The sequence below is a fragment of the Pan troglodytes genome, chromosome 20 (genome assembly GCF_028858775.2).
Source record: "Pan troglodytes isolate AG18354 chromosome 20, NHGRI_mPanTro3-v2.0_pri, whole genome shotgun sequence".
Lineage (NCBI taxonomy): Eukaryota > Metazoa > Chordata > Mammalia > Primates > Hominidae > Pan > Pan troglodytes.
This window is the reverse complement of record NC_072418.2, coordinates 18,732,461-18,759,032: the sequence shown is the minus strand read 5'-3', so window position 1 is coordinate 18,759,032 and position 26,572 is coordinate 18,732,461. Positions and strand designations below refer to the sequence as shown.

The 26,572-nt window shown below is 51.0% G+C and overlaps 1 protein-coding gene across 4 annotated transcripts in view; it reads right to left on the bottom strand.

The window, feature by feature from the left end:
• Positions 1 to 26,572, bottom strand: part of TPM4 (tropomyosin 4) — a 35,885-nt gene that overhangs the window by 2,766 nt on the left and 6,547 nt on the right. Inside the window, exons 2-9 of one of the 4 annotated variants that reach the window (XM_024351477.3) lie at positions 24,138 to 24,263; positions 18,249 to 18,382; positions 13,741 to 13,858; positions 12,178 to 12,248; positions 11,139 to 11,214; positions 6,640 to 6,702; positions 6,485 to 6,554; positions 4,803 to 4,973 (exon numbers count right to left, since the gene is read on the bottom strand). In XM_024351477.3, coding sequence (XP_024207245.1) covers positions 4,891 to 4,973; positions 6,485 to 6,554; positions 6,640 to 6,702; positions 11,139 to 11,214; positions 12,178 to 12,248; positions 13,741 to 13,858; positions 18,249 to 18,382; positions 24,138 to 24,263 — 741 coding nt within the window. In that variant the 3' untranslated portion in view covers positions 4,803 to 4,890. Of the gene's footprint in view, positions 1 to 4,802; positions 4,974 to 6,484; positions 6,555 to 6,639; positions 6,703 to 11,138; positions 11,215 to 12,177; positions 12,249 to 13,740; positions 13,859 to 18,248; positions 18,383 to 19,218; positions 19,450 to 23,612; positions 23,918 to 24,137; positions 24,264 to 26,572 lie in introns of those variants that run through there. The other 3 variants (XM_024351475.3, XM_024351476.3, XM_054673100.2) reach the window with 3 other exon arrangements.

Below are 26,572 nucleotides of genomic sequence, written 5' to 3'. Positions count from 1 at the left end.
CTGAACTTAACCTCCAGTTGTATCACTGAAGTAAGCATCTAACCTTCCTAGGTCTGTTTTCCCCGTCTGTCAAATGGGGGTAACGATATCAATGTGTGGTGTGGGGGTTATGATGAGGAATAAATGAGAAATACTTCAGAACCTATGACGTGCTACATGAAGATAAGATTTCAGTCCTAGATACGTGTGACTTAATATAAATTTCCACCCAAGTGCTAGTTAATTAGCCCCGAGCCTTTGATAGTTAAATCTAAAATCCTGTAACCCATCTTTCCTTCGGAGCTTCTGGGAATGGCTGTTTAAATTATACACAAAATAGTGCAACTGTCTATGTATCCAGGAGAACGGAGACAAACCCCACGTAAATGCGAAATTTAAGCCATTCTACAGGCATGTTATTAAGTGACTGAACTGATGAAACAATTTAAATTAAAAAAGAAAGAGAGAGAGAAAAAAGACGCCATTTAGAGCTATGCGTGACAGAGCACGAGAGAGAACTTAGTTTGCAGTAAGTGATGGCTGATAAGGGACAAGGCCAAGACTCATTAAAATGCTGGGGGAAAGCAAAATGCCTCATAAAATGTGATATCATCAGCCTGGAAATTTACAGAAAGAAAAAAGTAACTGCAGAAGATGGCAGCCTTTCTTATTTATTTATTTTTAAACAGGGTCTTGCTCTGTTGCCCAGGCTGGAGTGCAGTGGCATGATCATAGCTCACTGCAGCCTTGACCTCCTGGGCTCAAGTGATCCTCCTACCTCAGCCTCCCAAGTAGCTGGGACTATAAGTGTGCACCACTACACCCAGCCAATTTTTGTATTTTTAGTAGAGATGGGGTTTTGCCATGTTGCCCAAGCTGGTCTCATGCAATCCACCCACCTCGGCCTCCCAAAGTGCTGGGATTACTGGCATGAGACACCATGGATCCTTGATGTAAGGAGTTCAAGACCAGCCTGGCCAACATGGCGAAACCCCATCTCTACTTAAAAATACAAAAAATTAGCCGGGTGTGGTGGTGCACACCTGTAATCCCAGCTACTCAGGAGGCTGAGGCAGGAGAATCACTTGAACCCGGGAGGCGGAGATTGCAGTGAGCCGAGATTGTGTCACTGCACTCCAGCCTGGGTGACAGAGTGGGACTCCATCACACACACACACACACACACACACACAGAGTCAAGTGACTATGACCTGGGAGGATTCTATAAGACAGATCAGTGACCTGGGCCTATCCAGTCTGGATGAGTAGATGTTAACTGAATGTTGACTATGTTGTATGAGCCAGTTTCTCCATTATCTCATTTAATCCTCATAACAGAGATATCACCTTTATTTTGCAGAAAACCTAAGCAGCTTGTTCACGTTGGCATGGTGAAAGTAGTAGAGCTAGGATTTTAAACCCTGGTCTCTTTATTTTTTTTTAATTAAATTTTTTAAAATAAAATATTATTATGAATAATTTTAGAGATGGGGTCTTGCCATGTTGCCCAGGTTGGTCTCAAACTCCTGAGCTCAAGTGATCCGCCTGCCTTGGCCTCCCAAAGCGCTGGGATTACAAGTGTGAGCCACTGCGCCAGGCCTTAAACCCTGGTCTCTTGACTACAAATCCTGACTTCGCTTCATCTTGTCACTCAGATGCTTTAGCATCTATTTTGTTATTAGGTCTGAGATAAAATGACTTTCCCTGAAAGTGTTAACTGCCCTTGAGAATCACGACAAGGCTCACAGACTATCAACAGATAGTGTAGACCTCCACAGCGCTAATCTCTTTTCTTTTCTTTTTTTTTTGAGGTGGAGTCTCACTCTGTCGCCCAGGCTGGAGTACAGTGGTGCAACCTTGGCTCACTGCAAGCTCCGCCTCCCAGGTTCAAGTGATTGATTTTCCCACCTCAGCCTCCCCAGCAGCTGGGATTGCAGGCCACCATGACCATGCCCGGCTAATTTTTGCATTTTTAGTAGAGACAGGGTTTCACCATGTTGACCAGGTTGGTCCTGAACTTCTGACCTCAAGTGACCTGCCTGCCTTGGCCTCCCAAAGTGTTGGGATTACAGGCGTGAGCCACCGTGCCCGGCCATAGCACTAATCTCTGAAATTCCACTTATGTGCTTAGTTAGGTAGAATAACTGGATAGACAGGCTGCATAGTTACTTCAAAGGGTGGAGTCCAGAAATGCCTGGAGAAATTCCAGGGACAAACACACAGACTCCAAACAAAAACCAGCCCCCTACACAGTCTGTAATCTTTCCAAGGGCATATATATGGCAATGTGTGAGGGGAATGGTTTTTGCAGAAGTTCAGGATGGATGGCAGTTAGGAGCAGGGAGAGGCTGAGGGTGGAAAGGTGGAGGTGGTTTAGGGGAGGTGCATTTTGGAGGAATGAATGAATAGAGAGAGTAATGGGGACAGAGCTTCCCACCTGGACAAAAAAATAGGATGAGGAATAACAATGGATACCGAAAATTCAGGATCTAGTTGGAGATTTTCATGCCATTTCCAGGTTCAAGGGGTAGTCTGGAAGATGTGGCTTGAACATCTAAATGTCAATTATCTGTCATAATTTGAGGTGGTAGTGGTGGTAGGATGCAGGGGAGAACCAGATGGACTTATTGAAATTTTGGGACAAATTGGTGTGTTTTTGATCATTAGAAAAGCATAGCTTGGGCTGGGTGCAGTGGCTCACACCTGTAATCCCAGCACTTTGGGAGGCCGAGGAGGGTGGATCACCTGAGGTCAGGGGTTCGAAACCAGCCTGGCCAACGTGGTGAAACCCTGTCTCTACTAAAAATACAAAATTAGCCAGGCATGGTGGCGCATGCCTGTAATCCCAGCTACTTGGGAGACTGAGGCAGGAGAATTGCCTGAACCTGTGAGGCAGAGGTTGCAGTGAGCAGAGATGGCGCCACTGCACTCCAGCGTGGGCAACAAGAGCGAAACTCCGTCTCAAAAAGAAAAGAAAAAAAAAAAAAAAAAAAAAAGCAAAGCATAGCCTGGGCCGGGCACAGTGGCTCACGCCTGTAATCCCGCATTTTTGGAAGCTGAGGTGGGCGGATCAGTTGAGGCCAGGAGTTTCAGACCAGCCTAGCTAACATGGTGAAACCCCATCTCTACTGAAAGTACAAAAATTAGCTGAGTGTGGTGGTCCGCGACTGTAATCCCAGCTACTCGGGAGGCTGAGGCATGAGAATCACTTGAACCCAGGAGGCGGAGGTTGCAGTGAGCCAAGATGGCGCCACTGCCCTCCAGCCCGGGCAACAGAGTGAGACCCCGTCTTGAAAAAAAAAAAAAAAACAAAAAACCCCAAAAAACAGTGACCTTGTTTTCTCCATATCCCTCATGTAGGAAAAAGCATGACCTTTTATTACCCACAGGTCAACCTTAAGAGCTATTCTAAACTAAAGCAAGGTTCCTGTTATAACTAACTGAAATATGAATGGAGATTGATGTTAGCAGTCTCAGGCAATTCTGGAATTCGGGAAAGAATTCTAAATTCACTTCTTCTGACGTCACAGCACTTTCCCTGTTCATGGAGGCCCGTTCACTCCTTGTACAGTCAGTTTTCTAAGGGCAGGGCGTAGAGGTGAACTTCCTCCCAGGACTGGGAGCTGGATGAACAGTGAAGAGTAAAGCCACGGGAAGCCCCAGTCACCACACTCACAGTGTAACACAGAGAAAAGACACAAGAAAAGGAGGAAATGGAGATCAAAATGTCACTGCTGCTGTTTGAATCTGTAGCTCAAGCCCCATTCAAGGGGAGCCTCATTTTTGACACAGGCTTGCTGGTTTTTCCAAATCCCTGTTGACTCTTAAGCTGCCTAAGCGGTTTACAAGGATGAGCCTCCATTCACAACAATTTCTATTTAAGGAAAAACCATTGGGGCTGGGCGCGGTGGCTCATGCCTGTAATTGCAGCACCCTGGGAGGGTGAGGTGGGCAGACTGCCTGAGCCCAGGAGTTCAAGACCAGCCTGGGCAACATAGTGAAACCCTCCCGCTTCTACAAAAAGTACAAAAATGGCCAGGCGTGATGGTTCAAGCCTGTAATCCCTGCACTTTGGGAGGCCAAGGCGGGCGGATCACAAGGTCAGGAGTTTGAGACCAGCCTGACCAACATGGTGAAACCCTGTCTCTACTAAAAATCCAAAAAAAAAATTAGCCAGGTGTGGTGGTGTATGCCTGTAATCTCAGCTACTTGGGAGGCTGAGGCAGGAGAATTGCTTGAACCCGGGAGGCGGAGGTTGCAGTGAGCCGAGATTGCACCACTGCACTCCAGCCTGGGCGACATAGTGAGACTCCGCCTCAAAAAAAAAAAAAGTACGAAAATTAGCCTTGTGTGGTGGTGAACACCTGTAGTTCCAGCTACTTGGGAGGTCGAGGTGGGAGGATAGCTTGAGCCTTGTAGGTGGAGGTTGCAGTGAACTATGATGGTGTCACTGCACTCCAGCCTGGGTGACAAAGCAAGACCCTGTCTCAAAACAAAAAAACAAAAAAAAACTATTGGCATGCAGATGCCGTTAGCTAACAGCCGTATCTGAGAGCACATGCCCAGCTCGCTTTTGTTTTCACGTCTTCAGAAAAGCATCCTGTAGGCATAATTTTCTTTTTGTAATAAGCTTTTCATTTGTGAGCGACAGAGGCTAACCACCCACTTTGTGTTTCAGGCTATGGTTAAGGGCACACAGCTACAGCTCAAAGGCAGCAAGTGGAGAAAATGAGAATGAGGGGGCATGAAGAGGAGGACTGCCCGTCTTTATTTCGGTTGTAGAGTCACAGACACATCAGAAGAAGGCTCTGACGTTCAAACCAGGAGGCAGGCCACCGGAGCTCCTAGAAGCCCACAGGGGCGTAGGAGGCACCACGTGAGAAGGACAGAGGGCAGCGACCTGGCTGCCTCTCAGAGAGAGGTCATGTCGTTGAGAGCGTGGTCCAGTTCCTCGCTGATAGCTTTGTACTTGAGCTTCTGAGCGTATAACTCATCTAGAGGGCGGAGGTCCCCAGGGAGACAGTTCAGAAGAAGTACAGGGGACAGAAGGCAAGGGTCGGAATGGAGTGCCACAGATGAACCACAAGAGGAAGAAAAAAACACGTGAGCAAACAAAGCACAGACTAGGAGAAAGTTGCGTTCCATGTGAAACAGATGAAGAAAACCAAAGATCTATGGAGTTGATCTCTAAGTCGTTTGAGGTTCTGCAGGGGGATTAGCCACAATGAAGCTTCAAAACAGTGGTAACCAGAAGTGACAGAGCTTCCCCCCACTGGTCCCCACCCCTCAGTTTATTTCGGATTTCCAATGACGTCACCCTGTCCAAAGGTCGTATTTTGGAATGGGGCATTTTCCCTTATATGGGAACCTCACTTCCCCAAAAAAACATTGGAACACATGGTCTGAAGAATGTGTCCTTTCTGGGTGGGATGGGCAGTTTGGAAGATTCCATTTGAACCCCAAGATTCTGGAATTTCTGAGGCCGAATGTTAAACACTGGAACTCTTGAAGAAATTCTGGGAGATGTGGGCCCAGACTTGCAGACTAGTCTTTATTGCAGTCCCTACACTTTCTGTATTTCTGTTTTTTTTTTTTTAATACTATGATAAGCTTTGAGCTCCCTGGGACAGAGCTTCTGCAAAAATGCAAGGCATGTAAAAAAAAAATGCAAGGCATCTATCAGAAATGAGCAAACAGAAGGAAATTGTGAAGTTTTTTTTTTTTTGAGACGGAGTCTGGCTCTGTCACCCAGGCTGGAGAGCTGTGGCGTGATCTTGGCTCACTGCAACCTCCGCCTCCCGGGTTCAAGCGATTCTCCCTGCCTCAGCCTCCCCAGTAGCTAGGATTACAGGCGTGCACCACCACGCCTGGCTAATTTTTTCTATTTTTGGTAGAGACGGGGTTTCACCATGTTGGCCAGGTTAGTCTCAAACTCCTGATCTCAAGTGATCCGCCCGCCTCGGCCTCCCAAAGTGCTGGGATTACAGGCTTGAGCCACTGCACCTGGCCTGAGATTTTTAATTTATTATTAATATTTTTTTAATCAGAGAGAGCCATACTTTTTTCTCTATACTTGCTCATGGGACTAACTAAGCAGAGATATTTTACCTCCTGAAAGTGGCAATTCAATTAGCCAGGTGTGGCGGCGCACGCCTGTAGTCCCAGCTACCTGGGAGGCTGAGGCAGGAGAATCACTTGAACCCGGGAGGCGCAGGTTGCAGTGAGCCGAGATGGCGCCACTGCACTCCATCCAGCCTGGGAGACAGAGCCAGACTCCGTCTCACGAAAAAAAAAAAAAAAAAAAAAAAGCCATTCAAGCCTGAATGCTTTGCATTATCCTATTCCAGTGTTCCAGGACATCCAGATATGACATCACTATGCGCTTTACTTTCCTAAGGCAAACAAGGCCCAACCCAGCCCCTCCACAAACATTCCCCAACTGTCTGTGGATGTGTCCCAGAGGGGAAGGCAGGGCAAGGCAAACATTTAGATGGTAACCTCATACCTTCCAGGTCATCAATTGTCTTTTCCAGTTTTGCAACCGTTCTCTCTGCAAATTCAGCACGGGTCTCAGCCTAGATAAGAAGAAAGGAGTTACTATCATGGCTTCAAGACCAGCCCCAGGAGAAACCAGAGCTCGCTGGGTGCCACCACACTCACCTCTTTCAGTTTGTCAGACAGAAGTTTAATTTCTTCTTCATATTTGTCCTCCTTTTCAGAATACTGTGGGAGAAACCAAAATACTGCTTTAAGAAAAGGAGGCCCAGCCAGGCATGGTGGCTCATGCCTGGAATCCTGGCACTTTGGGAGCCTGAGGCTGGTGGATCACAAGGTCAGGAGTTCGAGACCAGCCTGGCCAACATGGTGAAACCCCGTCTCTACTAAAAATACAAAAATTAGCCAGGATTGGTGGCATGCAGCTGTAGTCCCAGCTACTGGGGAGGATGAGGCAGAAGACTCACTCGAACCTGGGAGGTGGAGGTTGCAGTGAGCTGAGATCACGCCACTGCACTCCAGCCTGGGTGACAGAGCAAGACTCCATCTCAAAAAAACAAAAAACAACAACAACAACAACAAAAAAACAGAAAGAAAGAAAAGGAGGGCTGGGTGTGGTGGCTCTCACCTGTGATTCCAGTGTTTTGGGGGACCATGGTGGGAGAATTACTTGAGCCCAGGAATTTGAGACCAATCTGGGTCACATAGTGAGACCCCGTCTCTACAAAGAATTTAAAAATTAGCCAGTCATGGTGGTGAGCACCTGTAGTCCCAGCTAATGGGGACGCTGAGGAGGGAAGATGGCTTGAACCCTGGAATTCAAGGCTGCAGAGAGCTCTGATTGGACCACTACACTCTAGCCTGGGCAACAGGGCAGGACCCCATCTCAAAAAAAAAGGAGGAAGAAGCATAAAAAGAAGTAAGCAGGCCAGGCACGGTGGCTCACGCCTGTAATCCCAGTACTCTGGGAGGCCAAGGCGGGTGGATCGCTTGAGGTCAGGAGTTCGAGACCAGCCTGGCCAACATGGCGAAACCCTGTCTTTACTAAAAATACAAAAATTAGCCAGGTGTGGTGGTGGGTGCCTGTAATCTCAGCTACTCAGGAGGCTAAGGCATGAGAATTGCTTAAACCCAGGAGGTGGAGGCTGTAGTGAGGCCAGATGGCGCCACCGCACTCCAGCCTGGGGCGATGGAGCGAGACTCCATCTCAAAAAGAAAAAAAAAAAAAAGTAGGCAGAGTAGAGGCAGGCACCTTTCCCCAGCAGAAGAAATATGTGTGAAATGTGGAGGATGTGGGGGAGAGTCCTGTAGGATGGTATTGATCAGAAGGCCTAAACTGATAACTTGAGATAAAAAGTATGGCGAAGAAAGGGAGATAACTGGGAATCTGTGTTACTCAAGGCCCCCTCTGTATTTCCAACCCCATTCTCCACCACCTTCCCCAGGGTGACAGGCACTCCCTGATCATAATCTGTGGACTCCTGAGTCCCAGTCCCTGTCCATGAATGCACCCCTTAGCATGGAATGTTCCCCTCCCCAGGATGACCCATCAGAAATTATACTTTTCTTTTCTTTTTTTTTTCAGACAGAATCTTGCTCTGTCGCCCAGGCTGGAGTGCAGTGGTACGATCTCGGCTCACTGTGACTTGCGACTTCTGCCTCCCAGGCTGAAGCAATTCCCCTGACTCAGCCTCCCAAGTAGCTGGGCCTACAGGCGCCCACCACCATGCCCAGCTAATTTTTGTTATTTTTAGCAGAGATGGGGTTTCGCTACGATGGCCAGCCAGGCTGCTCTCGAACTCCTGACCTCAGGTGATCCGCCTGCCTCGGCCTCCCAATAATAACTAACACTTATTAGCTGCTTACCATGGGCCAGACATAGTTAATGGCATCACAGCCTGGTATCTGTAATCCCATTTTATAGGGGAGGAAAGGGTCACAGAAAGGTGAAGTTATTATTTTGCCTAGGGTCACATGGCTATTAAGTGATCAAGTCATGACTGAAGCCTGACTCTGGAGTGCAGTGGGGCAATCTTGGCTCAATGCAACCTCCGCCCTCCAGGCTCAAGTGATCCTCTCACCTCAGCCTCCCAAGTAGCTGGGATCACAAGCATGAGCCACCATGCCCAGCTAGTTTTTGTATTTTTGGTAGAGATGGGATCTCTCCATGTTGCCCAGGCTGGTCTCGAACTTCTGAGCTCCAGCGATCCTCCCGCCTCGGCTTCCTAAAGTGCTGGGATTACAGGCATGAGCCACCGTGCTGGACCTACAGCTGTTTTAAATGTCGCCTCCTTGGTGACACCGTTCACAATCTACCAAGGTCCCTCTATTGTATGCCCAAAGCACTCTGTGACTTTGTCAATCCCTTCCACTAGACTCGACTCTGAGCTCTTCAAGAGCAGATGCCAGGCTGGGCACAGTGGCTCACGCCTGTAATCCCAGCCCTTTGGGAGGCCGAGGTGGGTGGATCAACTTGAGGTCAGGAGTTTGAGACCAGCCTGGCCAACATGGTGAAACCCCGTCTCTACTAAAAATACAAAAATTAGCTGGGCGTGGTGTGTGCGCCTGTATTCCCAGTTACTCAGGAGGCTGAGGCAGGAGAATTGCTTGAGCCTAGGAGGTGGAGGTTGCAGTGAGCTGAGATCGTGCCTCTGCACTCCAGCCTGGGCGACAGAGCAAGGCTCCATCTCAAAACAAAACAAAACAAAGCAGCTGCCATATTAGTGGTGTTACATCTATCCCCCTGGCCCGGGGCAGTGTCTGGCACACACACACCGACTGCATTCATTCCTTACACATCCTAGTATCAGATATATGCCAGGGCTGGCACATATGGGAGACAGAGGCAGGTGGATCACTCGAGGCCAGGAGTTTGAGATCAGCCTGGGCAACATGGTGAAACACCGTCTCTACTAAAAAAAAAAAAAAAAAAAAAAAAAAAAAAAAAAAAAAAAAAAAAAAATTACACACACACACTACAGATATATGCCAGGCACAATGCTAGTACTAGGGACACAACTCTGAACAAGACGACATGGTTCCTTTCCTTACAACTTACAATCTAGCAAGGAAGGCATGCAATTAATGGAGTAACTATAAAAAATGTAAGAAATCATAATGCCAGCAAAAGTATAGACAGGGCTACACAGCAGAGAAATACCTAACCTAGATGAGAAATCAGAGAAGGCTTCTCAGAAGTGATGTTTAAGCAGAAGCTCAAAGGATGAACAGGAGGCCAGGCTCGGCAGCCCACGCCTGTAATCCCAGCACTTTGGGAGGCCGAGGTGGGAGGATCACTTGAGGCCAGGAGTTCAAGACCAGCCTGGCCAACATGATGAAACCTCGTCTCTACCAAAAACTAGAAAAATTAGTCGGGCACGGTGGCCCACGCCTGTAATCCCAGCACTTTGGGAGGCTGAGGTGGGAGGATCACTTGAGGCCAGGAGTTTAAGACCAGCCTGGGCAACATAGACTGTGCTCTATTAAAAAAAAAAAAAAAATACAGTTTCGGAGTAGTGGCACATGCCTGCAAGTCCTAGCTACTCAGGAAGCTGAGGTGATAGGATTATTTAAGCCCAGGAGTTTGGGGCCTGCAGTGAGCTATGATCACGCCACTACACTCCAGCCTAGGCAACAGAGCAAGATCTTATCTCTAGGCCAGGTGCAGTGGGTTATGCCTGTAATCCCAGCACTTTGGGAGGGCGAGGCGGGCAGATCACTTGAGATCAGGAGTTCGAGACCAGCCTGGCCAATGTGGTGAAACCTCATCTCTACCAAAAATTATAAAAATTAGCGTGTAATCGGGAGGCTGAGGTGGGAGAATTGCTTGAACTTGGGAGTCGAAGGCTGCAGTGAGCTGAGATCACGCCACTTCACTCCAGCCTGGGTGACAGAGTGAGACCCTGTCTCAAAAAAAAAAGAAAAAAAAAAAAGGCTGAATAGGGGTTTATCAAGCAAAAGGAAAGCCACACCCAGTTGAGTGAATAGCAGGTGGTGGCTGAGGTGGGAGGATCGCTTGAGCCTGGGAGTTCAAGGCTGCAATGAACTATGATCATGCCACTGAATTCCAGCCTGGGCAACAGAGCGAAGCTCTGTCTCAAAAAAAAAAAAAAAAAAGGGGGGGGTGGAGGTGATGGGAGAACAAAGAATGTCTGTGAAACTGCAAAAGCAGGAGCAAGAATGAGGAAGAGGCTGGGAAATTCAGTGGGGTTCGGCCATGGAAGTGTGTCCTTTGTTCCCGATGTAGCTGCCACGTAGCGACTGCTTTGGGCGCTGTTTCCAACTAAAAAGCCCAATTCCACCTCTGATCATTGCTATACCTTTGAGATGGTATTTCTGGAGGAACCAGGGGAATCAGGTGAGAGGGAGGCTCTGTATTTATTTATACGACTATGCTCAGATCTCGCTAAGAAGAGCCTCATGTTCTATCTCTCTCCTCCTGAGATGGAGATCAAAGATGGTGCTCAGACCCCATGGAAGAGGACTCAAGAGTGTGCAGGAGAAATCCAGCTCTTTCTGTAGGGGAAAAACCCTGGCTGCCAGGCACCAACGCTACCGTTAAATAAAGGGCAGATTCCCCATAACCTGACAGGCTCCTGCATCCCTCGGGAGAAGAAAAGAACAAAGTCCAGCAAGCCACCCTACAGCTCAAGCCAACCACCTACCTTTTCAGATGCAGCCTCCAGAGATTTCAGATTGTTAGTAACATTCTTGAGTTCTTCTTCCAGGTCACCACATTTTCTGCACAAAGACAAAGGATTTTTGTGTCTTATCTTCCCTTACAGCCGGCAATAATAGCAATCGCCCCTACAATAAATTTTCAAAAGGAGAAACCTACACAGCTCCCCCGGTGGTGGGGGGAGGGGTGTGGGGGGCAGAAGGAATGTGGAGAGAAAATGTTAATGGATTCTTCTGCAGTGCGATACTATGGGCTTATCAAAGCCTTATCATACCAGGCAGAGGCGAGGTGCGCCCGAAGAGTATTTGGAGGGCTTGGAAAACACTCCTGGTCTTTTGCCAAGGGTAAGGCTGCAAGGACTTGTGAAATCTATGATTGATGAGGCCGACTCCGGAAGGTGTAAGAATGGGACCGAGGGCAGAAGGCGGGCAGAGAGCAATGGGAGTTTGCAGGGGACACTCCGGGAAGGAAGCCCGGAGTGGATTTGTGAAACCAGATCTCTCTCAGCACTCCCGGATGCTCTGTGGGGCTGAATTCCTCACCCGGGGCCAAGAGGACAGGTGTTTTGTTTTTCGGTGCTTGCTTGTGGGATTCTGGTTAAGCTTCTCACCTTCCCGCCAGGAATGTGTCACAGCCAAACACTGACAGGAGCAAAGCATTTACATACTGACCGGGGGAGCCTGCCTTCTGGAGCAGGTCAGTGTTCTGTTAAGATGGCACAGCCCCCTGAGATATCCTCTCTGGGAAAATGGGACTTCTGGGCTTCCCTGCTGCCTCCTGTCTCACTCCTATTTCCTCATATCTTTGCAGAAAGGGTCAACACGTGGGCAGTGCTTCCCATGGCAGTAAGAACAAGTCACCACCTCTTTGTCACAGAAGCCAAAAGAAAGGATGAGCCATGAGCCTCTGACACCCGTCCACTTGAGCAGAGGCCCCGGTCAGGGCCAATTCCCAACACAGCCAGCTCCCTCCCACTCCGCCCCAGGAATCGAGCCAGCCTCGCTCAGTCCTGTTCTGCCACTCACAGTTCAGACACCTCCGCACGCTCCTCTGCCCTCTCCAGCTCACCCTCCAGGATGACCAGCTTACGAGCTACCTGCAGAGACAGAAAGGCCCAACTGAGCCCGATCCCCACCAGCCGTGTCCTCTCCCACCCACTGCAGACAGCCCCCAATGATGCCCCACCCAGACCCCTAGACCAGCTGCAACATGGGTTTTTCTGGTGTTTCTTTTTTTTGCGGGGGGACGGAGTCTCCCTCTGTTGCCCAGGCTGGAGTGCAGTGGCACAATCTCGGCTCACTGCAACCTCCACCTCCTGGGTTCAAGCGATTCTCCTGCCTCAGCCTTCCAAGTAGCTGGGACTACAGGCGCGTGCCACCACGCCCAGCTAATTTTTGTATTTTCAGTCGAGACAGGGTTTCACCGTATTGGCCAGGCTGGTCTCGAATTCCTGACCTCCTGATCCACCTACCTCGGCCTCCCAGAGTGCTGGGATTATAGGCATGAGCCACCACACCTGGCCTCTTTTTTATTTTTTTATTCTTTTGAGACAGAGTCTCGCTCCATCACCCAGGCTGAAATGCAGTGGCTCAACCTTGACTCACTGCAACCTCCGCCTCCTGGGTTCAAGTGAATCTCCTGTCTCAGCCTTCCAAATAGCTGGGCTTACAGGCATGCACCACCATGCCCGGCTAATTTTTGTATTTTTTGTAGAGACAGGGTTTCACCACGTTGGCCAGGCTGGTCATGAACTCCTGACCTCAGGTGATCTGCCTGCCTTGGCCTCCCAAAGTGCTGGGATTACCGGCGTGAGCCACCATGCCCAGCCCTTTTATGTTTTTGACACAGGGTCTTGCTCTGTCTCCAAGCACTGCACTGGAGTGCAGTGGCATGGTCAGAGCTCACTGCAGCCTTGACTTCCCGGGTTCAAGCGATCCTCCTGCCTCAGCCTCCCAAGTAGCTGGGACTACAGGTGCATGCCACCACACCCAGCTAATTATTATTATTATTATTTTTAGAAATGGGGTCTCACTATGTTGCCCAGGCTGGTCTCAAACTCCTGGCCTCAGGTGATCCTCCCGCCTCGGTCGAAGTGCTGGGGTTACAGGTATGAGCCACCGCACCTGGCCTTTTGCTGGCGCTTCAACTGAAAGAGCCATTCTGGGGCCTGGAGGAAATCCTGATTCTCTTCCTCAGGCCTGAGGAGCGAGGCAGACAAGAGGCGGGAGGGAAGAGCCGAGCCATCGAGGGAGGCAAAGGAGGGCCTGAGCTTGCATGGTCTGAAACTCCATGGCTTGGGACCACAATCCTCCATTTTTGCCCAACTGTGCCAAAACTCCCAGCTAACGACACAAGTGAGCTGATCATTCGGTTTTCCCATTACGTTAGACAAGCGTCCGCAGCACTTTCTGGCATCGTGGGAGATAGTTTCCTAGCCAAGTGGTTGTCTCTGGACAAACATATGTTCACGCAGGAGGACAGCTGACCTAACCGAGAGCTTCCTTTCGTTGGCCCCGGCGTCCTCCCTATCTCAGCTGATGCATTTCCTCCCACTTCCTGCTGCTGCGCCATCTGCCAGCCCCACTCACCTCCTCGTATTTGCGGTCAGCCTCTTCCGCAATGTGCTTGGCCTCTTTGAGCTGCATCTCCTGAATCTCCATCTTCTCCTCATCCTTCATGGCCCGGTTTTCTATCACCTTCATTCCTCTGCAAGGAGCAATCTCATCAGGACGGCCGTTCACTCACACCCCTCCACCCACCTCTTATCTATCTTTTCTTTCAGACGGAGTCTCGCTGTGTCATCCAGGCTAGAGTGCAGTGGCACGATCTCAGCTCACTGCAACCTCCACCTCCCAGGTTCAAGCGATTCTCCTGCCTCAGCCTCCTGAGTAGCTGGAATTACAGGCACCCGTCACCATGTCTGGCTAATTGCGTGAGACACCACCCCTAGTCCTATCTCTCATCTATATGAGTCTCTGAATCTACTGAGCACTGTAACACACTGCAAAGATGGAACTCTGTGCACACATTTCCTTCATTTCCTTCATCTTGTTTTTTTTTTTTTTTGAGATGGAGTCTCGCTCTGTCACCCAGGCTGGAGTGCAGTAGTGTGATCTCAGCTCACTGCAGCCTCCACCTCCTGGGTTCAAGCGATTCTCCTGTCTCAGCCTCCAGCGTAGCCGGGACTATAGGCATGCACCACCATGACCGGCTAACTTTTATATTTTTAGTAGAGAGGGGGTTTCGCCATGTTGGCCAGGCTGGTCTGGAACTCCTGACCTCAAGTGATCTGCCTGCCTTGGCCTCCCAGAGTGCTGGGATTACAGGTGTGAGCCATCACGCCCAGCCTCCTTTCATCTTTACTACCAGGCACTTTTCTAAGTGCCTTCACTTTCACAAGTGCCCTATGGAGCAGGTAAATTATCCACATTTTACAAATGAAGAAACTAAGGCATAGAGAGAGGGTAAGTAACTTAAGGTTACAGAGCTGGTAAGTGGTAGAGCTGAGGCTCAGCCCTTGGCAGTCTGACTCCAGAGTCTGTGCCCCCTTTCTTTTTCTTTTGTTTTGAGAGATGGTGTCTCACTCTGTTGCCCAGGTTGGAGTGCAGTGGTGCCCTGAGAGCTCACGGCAGCCTTGTCCTCTCAGGCTCAAGCGATCCTGTTGCCTCGGCCTCCTGAGTAGCTGGGACTATAGGTGTGCACCACTGCACCCAGCTAAACTAAAAAAAAATTTTTTGTGGAGGTGGGGGTTTTGCTATGTTGCTCAGGTAGGAGGATCACTTGAGCCCAGGAGTTCAAGGCTGCGGTGAGTCGTGATTGCACCACTGCACTCCAGCCTGGGTGACAGAGCAAGACGTTGTGTATTTATTTATTTATTTCTTGAGACAGGTTCTCACTCTGTTGTCCAGGCTGGAATGTAGTGGTGTAATCATAGCTCACTGCAACCTTGGCTTCCTGGGATCAGGTGATTCTCCCACCTCAGTCCCTTGAGTGGCTGGGACTACCAGCATGCACTACCATGCCTGGCTAATTTTTAATATTTTTTTGTAGAGATGGGGTCTCACTATGTTGCCCAGGCTGGTCTCAAACTCCTGGGCTGAAGCGATCCGCCCGCCTCCCAAAGGGCTGGGATTACAGGCGTGAGCCACCGCACCCTGCCAAGACCTTGTGTATTTAAAACAAGAAAAGAAAAGAAAAGAAGAGGCCAGCCTGGGATAATGTGTCATTGATATGTATCATTCCCACCCAGCACAGAGACCATATGCTTCTTGCTGTCCAATAAATATGTTCACGTGGGGTGTCACCCGTTCTCAGCTAAGTCTCAAAACACCCTCCCCCACCTGTACGAGGTCTCACCCTCAGCATGTGAGCAAGCTCTCTGGGTTATTTATTGCCCCAAAACCCCTTGTAGCACCCAAGAGATCAAAGTGACTTGCCTAAGGCTCCATAGAAAGTGCCAGTGGAAGAAGCTGACTCTAGATCCCCAAGCTTCAAGTATAGAATTCTTTCTACTGAGACACAGCAGTCTTTAACAGGGGTGTCACCAAAGGCCTCTGGGGACATGGTGCAAACAAGAGACTGGCCTTCGCAGCCTCCCTTGGTTTGCCAATATGGGAGCCCTCAACGTCAGCATCCAGCCAGGCTGGTCTGACTGTGAACAGCAGCTAACCCAGGCCACAGGCACAGCCAGGAGCTCTCGTGACTGGGTCCTTCCAATGCCCCGTGGCTGCCCGAGCTGCCACTCTCTCCCTTGATTCAGTGGCTGAAGCAGAGTCTGCAGTAGTGTCTGTTCCCTCTGCCCTGGCTGTTCCACTACTTGGGAAGAAATTTCCAGCTTGGGCGACATGCGATCTCCAAGATTCCTTAGCTGGTTTCTAATCTCTGGTTAGTGGCCACAACAGCACAATCAGAAATGCATCTTAAATTAGCTGGGCGTGCCTGTAATCCCAGCACTTTGGGAGGCCAAGGCAGGTGGATCACAAGGTCAGGAGCTCGAGAACATCGTGGCTAACACGGTGAAACCCTGTCTCTACTAAAAATACAAAAAAATTAGCCAGGTGTGGTGGCGGGCACCTGTAGTCCCAGCTACTTGGGAGGCTGAGGCAGGAGAATGTCGTGAACCCAGGAGGTGAAGCTTGCAGTGAGCTGAGATCACGCCACTGCACTCCAGCCTGGGCGACAGAGCGAGACTCTGTCTCAAAAAAAAATCAGCTGGGCATGATGGCATGCGCCTGTAGTCCCAGCTTTACTCTGGAACTCTGGAGGCCGTGGTGGGAGGATCGCTTGAGCCCAGGAGGTCGAGGCTGCAGTGAGCTGTGATTGCACCACTACATTCCAGGCTGGGTGATAGAGTAAGACCCTGTCTCAAAAAAAAAAAAAAAAAAAAAAAAAGAAATGAATCTTTGGGAGGTGTTTATACTGCAAAAGCATGGTGGCTGGCTCAAGTGAGAACTCCGGTGTGAATGAGGGGCAGACGCGATGATCACTGGTCGGGCCCACACCATTGCCACACAAGGAACTCCTTTTCCACCACACAGAGACTGCTGCTTCTGTGAATTACACAATCTACCCTCAGTCTTCCAGAGAGCCTGTGCCAAGGCGTGCCGGAGAATGATCTGGCTACCGAGGAGAAGGCACCCTACTGGTGGCTGGGATGCAGCAGATACCATGGGCGGGGGGGTGAAGAACGTGGTCAGTTTCTTTTTGAGATGGAGTCTCACTCTGTCGCCCAGGCTGGAGTGCAGTGGTGCGATCTTGGCTCACTGCACCCTCTGCCTCCTGGGTTCAAGCTGGGGGATCTTGCCTTAGCCTCCCGAGTAGTTGGGATTACAGGTGCCCGCCACCACGCCCAGCTAATTTGTGTATTTTTAATAGAGAAGGGGTTTCACCATGTTGGCCAGTCTGGTCTCAAACACCTGACCTCAGGTGATCCACCCGCCTCGTCATCGCAAAGTGCTGGGATTACAGGTGTGAGCCACGGCACCTGGTGCATGGTCAGTTGCAAGTACATTAACCATGCTGGTTTGCAACTGTCCCTGAAATAGCTGTCACCGTCCAAAAGCCTAAAGCCTGACAGCTGTGCTAACAATCACCTGTGCATCCCAAGTTTCCTTTCCTCCTCTCCACAGTACTCTGCTTTTTTTTTTTTTTTTGAGACAGAATCTCATCTGTCACTGAGGCTGGAGTGCAGTGGCACAATCTTGCTTCACTGCAGCTTCAAACTCTTGGGGTCAAGTGATCCTCCCACCTCAGCCTCTTGAGTAGCCAGGAGTACAGGCGTGCACCACCACACCCAGCTAATTTTTGTATTTTTTGTAGAGACAGGGTCTCACCAGGTTGCCCCAGTTGGTCTTGAACTCCTGAGCTCAGGCGATTTGCCCGCCTCTGCCTCCCAAAGTGCTGGGAGCACAGGCAGGAATCACTGCATCCGGCCTACCTGAAATTTGGTGTCTAGAGAACACTAAGAGGCACCGTGGCTTTCAGAGAAAATACGAGAAGCAGTGCTTTGCAAACTGACCACCATGGACAGTCATACTTGCAGTCTCACATCTGCCCGTTCTGTTTGCCTTTCTGTCTGTCGAAAGTTTCTTTTCATGGTTACCATAAGGATAAACACCCCTCACTTTATTTTGAGATGGAGTTTTGCTCTTGTTGCCCAGGCTGGAGTGCAATGGCACAATCTCGGCTCACTGCAGCCTCTGCCTCCTGGGTTCAAGAGATTCTCTTGCCTCAGCCTCCTGAGTAGCTGGGATTACAGGTGCCCGCCACCATGGCAGGCTATTTTTTTTGTACTTTTAGGAAAGACGGGGTTTCACCATGTTGGCCAGGCTGGTCTCGAACTCCCAACCTCAGGTGATCCGTCCGCCTTGGCCTCCCAAAGTGCTGGGATTACAGGCGTGAGCCACCGCGCCTGGCCACGGATAAACATCTCTACCCATGGAGTGATGGTTTACAAAGTGCTGTCATGCACTTTTTTGTGGACACGTGCATGTCCCTGTGACCTTGTTTACTTTCACACCAGCTCTGCGAGGTCGGCAGCATGATCCCCATTTTCCAAAAGCAAACACGGATGCCACCAGATTCAAAGCGTCCTTACCTCTCACTCTCATCTGCAGCTTTTTCTGCCTCCTCCAGCTTCTGCAGGGCCGTGGCCAGTCGTTCCTGAGCCCTGTCCAACTCCTCCTCAACGAGCTGGATGCGTCGGTTGAGGGCGGCCACATCACCTTCAGCCTGGTGAGGTCGGAGGTGCAGCCATGTTAAGAAGTATCAGGCCAGCCACCAGTGGGAGCCTCCCCCATGTCCTGCCCTCTGTTAACCTGATTTTCCCCGTCAAAGCCCACCCAGGAGTCCAGGCCATAGGGAATTTACACTCATACCAAAATTTCAGTATGATCTTCCCGGAAAATGTCTGGGAAAAACATCTACCACTCCATAGCAAAAGACGAGCATCGCCAAGCGTGGTGGCTCACGCCTGTAATCCCAGCACTTTGGGAGGCCGAGGTGGGTGTATCACAAAGTCAAGAGATCGAGACCATCCTGGCCAACATGGTGAAACCCTGTCTCTACTAAAAATAGAAAAATTAGCTGAGTGTGGTGGCACGTGCCTGTAGTTCCACATGCTCAGGAGGCTGAGGCAGAAGAATCGCTTGAACGCGGGAGGCGGAGGTTGCCGTGAGCTGAGATCGCGCCACTGCACTCCAGCCTGGTGACAGAGCAAGACTCCGTCTCAAAAAAAAAAAAAAAGGCGAGTGTCCCAGTACAAGATGGGTAGTTGAGTCAACATAGGAGTCAAACATACCATGTGCTTTGAGATGAATGTCAGTGCCGGTCTCTCCAGCAACACAATAGACCCAACGTTAGGCTAAGATCTAAGATAGGCTCTTCTCTGAAAAAGGCACACAGTGTTACCACGTAGAGAGTTCTAGGGCTCACTGTGAGATTCTTAGAAAGCAAGGCCATCAGTGACCCAGCTCATTGTGTCCTGTGAGTTCCGCTCCCATTCACCTGAATGGCAAGATAAATGCAAGACTATGGAGCCCTCAGTTAAATGTTGGCCATGCAATTACCAAGGTGGGACGAGGCGGGGGAGCCTCGTTGGAATTCCATCCTTCAATCCGCCTGGCTGAGAGATGGCAGGACAAAAAGATATGGAAAGGGAAAGAAAACTTGGTTGCAGGCATGGAAGACATACCCCAATAGTGTTATTGGCTTTTCAAGGTGTTTTTACCTACAAGAAAGGAAGTACACAATGGGAAGCATTAAACCAGGAACTCCAGGGCCAAAAAGTGCTGGGCTGGAATCCCCGCTTTGTCATTTTCTTTTTAATTTTTTTTTTTGAGATGGAGTCTCGCGCCGTCACCAAGGCTGGAGTGCAATGGCATGATCTCGGCTTGCTGCAACTTCTACCTCCCGGGTTCAAGCAATTCTGCCTCAGCCTCCTGAGTAGCTGGGATTACAGACGGACACCACCACGCCTGGCTATTTTTTTGTATTTTTAGTAGAGACAGGGTTTCGTCTTGTTGGTCAGGCTGGTCTCAAACTCCTGGCCTCACGTGATCCACCCGCCTTGGTCTCCCAAAGTACTGGGATTACAGGCGTGAGCCACTGCGCCCGACCATGCTTTGTCATTTTCACAGCCACGTGGTGTTGGGAAGGTTGCTTCCTCATCCTGGCCCTCTCCATCCCAAAGCCTGATTAGTTACTGGACTGCCTTGAGGCTGTAACTCCAGAGGGTGGTGCCGCTTATGCCCAGCAGGTGGGATGTGCCAGAGAAAGGCATCTCTTACTGCCACGGTTTTATTTTACCGCAATTTCATCCTCACACATCGCACCCATTTTGCAGGTGAAGAAACCGAGGGGCCCCACTGGGGGAAGTGGTTTTATTCAGTGACTCAGAATTGGTAAGAAATGAATGGCCTCTTAAGACCCACCCAGGGCTCTTCCTTGTCAGAACCTGTCCCCTAGGTCCTGCCAGGGCTACGAGGCAAGGCGAGTTTTCCAGCGATGCCCGCTCTTTGGAAGCAATATTGAGAACGGGTCAAACGGGCCTCAACCGAGAGGAAAAGGGAAGCCACGCTAGCTTTTTCCTATCGGGACAAATGAAGAATCCCTGAACTGGGGAAGGCTATCAAAATTATTAGGAAGGCCGGGCGCGGTGGCTCACATCCGTAATCCTAACACTTTGGGAGGCGGAGGCGGGTGGATCACATGAGGTCAGGAGTTCGAGAACAGCCTGGCCAACATGGTGAAACCGCATCTCTACTAAAAATACAAAAAAATTAGTTGGGCGTGGGGGCAGGCGCCTGTAATCCCAGCTACTTGGGAGGCTGAGGCAGGAGAATCGCTTGAACCCGGGAGGTGAAGGTTGCAATGAGCCGAGATCGCGCCACTGCACTCCAGCCTGGGTAACAGAGCAAGATTCCGTCTCAAAAAAAAAAAAAAAATTATTAGGAAACCACTCCCTCTCCTGCCCTGAGTTCATACTGGGGGAAAAAAAAAATAGAATGAGGCTAACGTGGCTGAAAAACTACACAAATAGAGTCAGGAAGGTTTCTCAGCCTCAGATTCCTAGAAGCAGAAAGAGGGCACTCCCACAGGTGTTTTGTATTGCAGTGTCCTCTGAAACACCAAGTGCAGAGAATTGTGAAAACCACTGATGAAACTGTCTTAAGAAACGTCACTGAGGCCTTCCCATGAATGGGTGCCTTTCATTCTTTTTAATTGCCTAGATCTTAACTCCTCCTACCACCTTCAGTAACTGGGCCAGGAACTGATGTTGCAAAAACACTCTGCAACCAACACCATTATCGAATTCCAGGACATTTTCATAACCCGCCAAAGACAAACAAACAAACAAAAAACTGTGTACCCATTAGCAGTCGAGGAATTGATTTTAAAGATCAAACAGAGGTGCTTGATTCATGAGTTGTCTTTTAAGAAGTGAGTAGCCCTTATGTGGGAAATTCTGAATCCTGGCAAACAACGCTTTTGGCAGATTTTCAGCTGTCTGGAATTGGGAGATACACGCATATCTGTACATGCATACATATATATGTATTTTTGAAAAACTGCTAGTCACGGCCGAGTCATTTTGGGTTCCACCCCTTCCTGCAATCAAAGCCTTCCACACGCTACAAAGGATTTCCCTTATAAGGTAAAAGAGGCTTGCTAGATACATGTGGCAAAGGAACAGGAAGATGTCAGTTAATCACACAAAAATCTAAACGAAACCAGCTGTCGGGAAACAGGCCCAGAAGTCTACCACACGCCGGCTCCTGGCTTATTCTACAAGAGTGAAAGGGTTTTTTTTTTTTTTTTTTTTTTTTTTAACCCACCCCTGGTCTTAGTTCCTTTTGCCCTGGGAGAGGTTTTCCCTCTCCCAGACCGAAAGAAGCATCCTTTGCTTTTTCAAGGACTTTTCGAACCTTTTCAAGAAGTCTTCTACTCTCCAAAAACATCTTCCCTCCCAACTAGACGGTCTTGCTCCTAAATCTTGGCTCCAGGCTGAGGGCCATTTTGAAGCCGAGTTAATTGTCCTCCAGCGAGATGACTTGGGATGAGATCAGAGCAAGAGCTGTGTCGGTTAAGTGTGAGAAAGAGGCCAGACCGGCTACCGATTGAGGCTTACACCGGGTTTCTAAGGCCTCTCGGGCCAAAGCAGCCCTTACAGGATTAGAGGCTTCAACCAAGGCCCATGCTGCAGCCCCCATCTGGGCTCTTTCCAGACCTGGCAATTCACACCACCAATTCCATCTGGCTGGGCATCTTTTGCCTCTCTAGGGTCCCCACCCTGAGCCTCAACACTGAACTTTCAGGGCTTTTGGGCTTCAACCTCTATCCGCACAGCCCCCCACCCCCACCATACAACTTTCTTGCCTATGAGTCTGTGCACACCCATGTCTCTGGTCCCAGCAAACTTATTTATTCTATAAGACCCTGCTCAACCTCCATTTTGGAGCCTCCCCTGTCATGCTCCCATAACTGCACAGAAAACCCGTGGAATGCAGACCTCGCTCCATCAGTGAGTCAGCTCCCCTGCCTCCATTTGTCTATGAGCTCTTCCCAGGGCAGAGAAAACACAATTGAGGCTGGGCGCCGTGGCTCACGCTTGTAATCCCAGAACTTTGGGAGGCCAAGGTGAGCAGATCACGAGGTCAGGAGTTCGAGACCAGCCTGACCAGCATGGTGAGACACTGTCTCTACTAAAAATCCAAAATTAAAAAAAAAAATTAGCTGGGCGTGGTGGCGGGCGCCTGTAATCCCAGCTACTCGGGAGGCTGAAGCAGGAGAATCTCTTGAACTCGGGGGGTGGAGGTTGCAGCGAGCCGAGATCGCACCACTGCACTCCAGCCTGGGCGACAGAGTGAGAGTGCCTCAAAAACAAAACAACAAAAAACAACAACACAATTGAGCATTTACAAAGCGCCAGGCTCCACGCCTGAGATTTTACTCCTGGGACCCTCCCTGCTACTCTGGGGGGTCGGGATTCTTATCAGTCCTACTCGCAGATGGGAAAACAGCTCCTAGAGAGCAAATACCAAGTCATGAAGCCTGTGGGTGGCATGATATGGGACCAGAATCCAAATCTGTCCCCAGCCCCTGGCGGTGCCACCATCTGTCCCGAGGGACAGCCAGCAGGACGATGCAGAGGGGATGGTGAAACTCCCTCCTTTTTCAGACCCATTGTTTATCTCGGGCCCTGCGACTCGCGGCGGAGGCGCACAGCAGGCGCTCAAACGATCGTGGGTTCAGGGCCCCGCGCCAGCGTTCCCGGGGCCTTCTGGAGAGAGGCAGGGTCCCGCCGCCCCGGTTCCCGCAGGAATCAGCTGGAGAAAGGCGGGCGGCTTGGGGCTGAACTTCCTCCACCCCCCATCCCCCCCGCCGCCTGGAGCAGACACGTCGCCGCCGCGCCCCTGGGAACGGTCAGGGAAGCAAGCAGAAGCCGGGAAGCCGCGAAAGAGGCGAGAAAGTGCGACCCCCTCCCCAGATCCCCGGACCCCCATCGAAATCCCTGTCGGCCGGTCAAACCCTAGACAATGGAAGCTCCACGTTTCCATCCTCATTCCCCCCCACAAGTCCGGTCGCGGGTTCCCCTCGGCCCAGGACCCCGGCGCCAGCCCCGAAGTCGGAGCCTGCACGATACGCCCCCTCCCGCCGCGCCACTTCTCCACCCGGAGATCGCTCACCCCCTCCGCCCCATCCCCCCATTTCCCGCTTGGCCGGCCCCGCCCGACCCGGAGGCGGCGCCCCCTCCCCTGTCCCAGGCCCAAGAAGGAGGACGGCGGAGGAAGTAGGGGGTCCTGGCTGCGGGCGCAGGGATGTGGGTCGGCGATCGGCGTCCGAGGGCGTAAAAAGGCGGCCCGAGGACTGCGCGCGGGCGGGCAGCGCGGGAAGCCGGGAAGAAAGGAGGGCGCGCGGGGGAGGAGGCTGCGGGCGCGGGGCCCGAGGCCGGGGCGCTCACTTTCTCGCGCCGCTCGCGCTCGCCGTCCAGCTCCCGCTGCAGGCCCTGCGCGCGGTCTTCCGCCTCGTCCGCCTGCTGCTGCAGGGCCTGGATCTTGCGTTTCACCGCCTCCAGGGAGTTGAGGCCGGCCATGGCGCGGAGGCGCAGAGGCGCACGGGCAGCGGCGGACGCTCGGCTGGCCTCGGCTCCGGCGAGAGCTGCACAGCCGCGCCCCGGCCCCCCAAGCCTTTGCCTGCGCGGGGGCCGCCCCCGCCTCTCCCCGCCCCCCGGGCCGGCTGCCGTCGGGGCGATGAGGTCACCCGGCCGGACCGCCGACGTCAGCACCGCTGGGGGAGGGCCTGACGTCGGCACCGCTGGCCACAGCTGCTGGAAAGTGCCCCTTTTCGGGACTTATTTGGAGAAAGCGCTGGGAGGCGCCGCCTTCTCCTCCTCCTCTTCCTCCTCCCCCTGCGGCTCTCCCCGCCTTCCCGGCCCCGGGGCTCCGGCCTGGCCCCGCCGCGGGCTCCCGCATCCCTGCACACGTACGTCGGAGGCCTTCTTCTCCGTGAGCTCCAGCTTCTCCTGCGCGTCCTTCAGGTCCTCGGAATATTTATCCAGCTCGTCCTCTGTCCCTTTTAGTTTCTTCTGGAGGTGCGTCAGCTCCTCCTCCACCTGGGGACGACAGAGCGAGGAACGGGTCAGCCTGGGGGGGGGGCGTGGTCACGTCCCCGAGGTGCAGGGGTGGTCCCCCCCAATATTCACAAGAGTCCTCCGTCTCTCTCTGGGCATCAGTTTCCTTATCTGTAGAACAGGGGTTGCGATAGCATGCACCACGCCATCCATGCTACCTGATAGTGGGATTTTCACATCTTTCCCTCGTCCTGAGGACCAGCTGTTTTAGGCTTATTGGGGTCCCCAGTACTCTAGGGAGATCAATGGCAGCTTTTGGGAAACTGAAGATCCCAAATGTTTTCCAGAAATACACACATTCCAGTTTCAGAGGTGCAGCCTCACCATGATCTGGAGTTAAGCAATCTCATTCTCTGCGCGTGGATCCCTCCGCCCATCCCTGTCCCCAGCCTTTCTCCCTCTGGTTCTGACCCCAACACGGGGTCAGAGAAACTTTCTAACAAATACGCCTGCCCTCTTTCTGCCTAGAACCTGCTATGGCTCCCTATGGCCCAAGGCAGTGGTTCTTAGACTGTCTTACCAAAATACTCTGAAGGGCTGAAGGGCTCAGACCTAGTCCCTCATTTCTGGGCTTTGGGGGGCTTGGCTAGAAGAGACTCGCCCCTACAGGATCACTTTCTTTGAAGGCTCGGGTTAAATCTTTAAAATTTTTGCATATAGGCCATGTTCATTTTAATAAAAATGTCCCCTACTTTCCCTAAATTTTCAGTCCTTTGTTTATCCCAAGAGTCCTATCCTCCCACCACTCCTAGTTTGAGAAGCTCAGGCCTATGGATTACAAACCACAGACCCCATCACCTCTCTTTGTCACCCCCCACCCCACCGGTCTAGAGTTGGCTCAAGAAGACTTTTCTGTCACCTCCAGGCTGAAACTCCCTCCTTGGGCCCCCAACTCTGGATTAGGGTGATCATATCCAGCTCATGCCTGGATCTGACTTTTTTTTTTGAGAGTCTCGCTCTGTCACCAAGGCTGGAGTGCAGTGGCACGATCTCAGCTCACTGCAACCTCCGCCTCCTGGGTTCAAGTGATTCTCCTGCCTCAACCTCCCCGGTAGCTGGTACTACAGGTGCACACCACCACGCCTGGCTAATTTTTGTATTTTCAGTAGAGACAGGGTTTTGCAATATTGGCCAGGCAGGTCTCAAACTCCTGACCTCAAGTGATCTGCCCGCCTCGGCCTCCCAAATTGCTGGGATTGCAGGCGTGAGTCACCACACCTGGCTTGGATCTGACTTTTGCCTTAGATGGTTTGACACTGATCTTGTTCCTGCTCCCAGGGTGGGCAGACAGCCCCCACTGAGCCCAGCTTCATTCTCCTGCTTCCTCCCCACAGCAGGAGGCTCAGAGAGGTGGGATGACTTTCCCCAGGTCACACAGCACAGGGTTTGAGCTCAGGTCTTCTGGAATATAAGCCTATAATGAACTGAATGCTTGCTTTTGCCCCCGCTCCAATTCATGTGTTGAAGCCCTCATCTCCATGTGATGGTAATTGGTGATGGTGCCTTTGGAAGATGATGAGGTTTGGGTGAGGTCATGAGGGTTGACCCACCATGATGGGATTAAGGCCCTTATGAGAAGAGACCAGAACTTGGTTATCCTCTTCCAATGTGAGGACACAGCAAGAAGGTGGCTGTCTGCAAGCTAGCTAGAGAGCCCTCACCAGACATTTAATCTGCCAGCATCTTGATCTTGGACATCTAGCCTCCAGACTGTAAACAATAAATGTCTATTATTGAAGCTACCCAGTCTATGGTGTTTTGTTATAACTGCCTGAGCTGACAAAGACAAAGCCCTTGGCCCTGTTCCTCACACTAGGCCAGCTTCCCTTCCTCCCTCTCTGACTTGCTTCTCTTCTTTTTTTTCCTGAAGAGGGTATGTTAAAAAAGCTGCTGTGCCCGTGGCTTCTAGACTGAGCTCTGAATCCTGTCTGGGCTACGTGCTTACCCCTGAGTGGATGTACAAAATGTACCAGGTGCCCCATATGTGTGTGTGTGTGCATGGTTTTTTTTTTGCCTTTTTTTTTTTTTTTTTACCTGATCTTGCTGTGTGTGTGTGCATTATTTTTTTTTTTTTTTGCGGTTTTTTTTTTTTTTTACATGGTCTTGCTGTGTCTCCCAGGCTGGAGTGCAGTGGTGTGATCATAGCTTACTGCAGCCTTGACCTCCTCGGCTCAAGTGATCCTCCCGCCTCAGCCTCCTGAGTAGCTGGAAAGTGTGAACTCCAGGCTTCCCATCTTGCGGCCTGCTGGGTGTCAGCTGGAGGATGGGGTGGAGGCTGGCAGCTGGAGGTT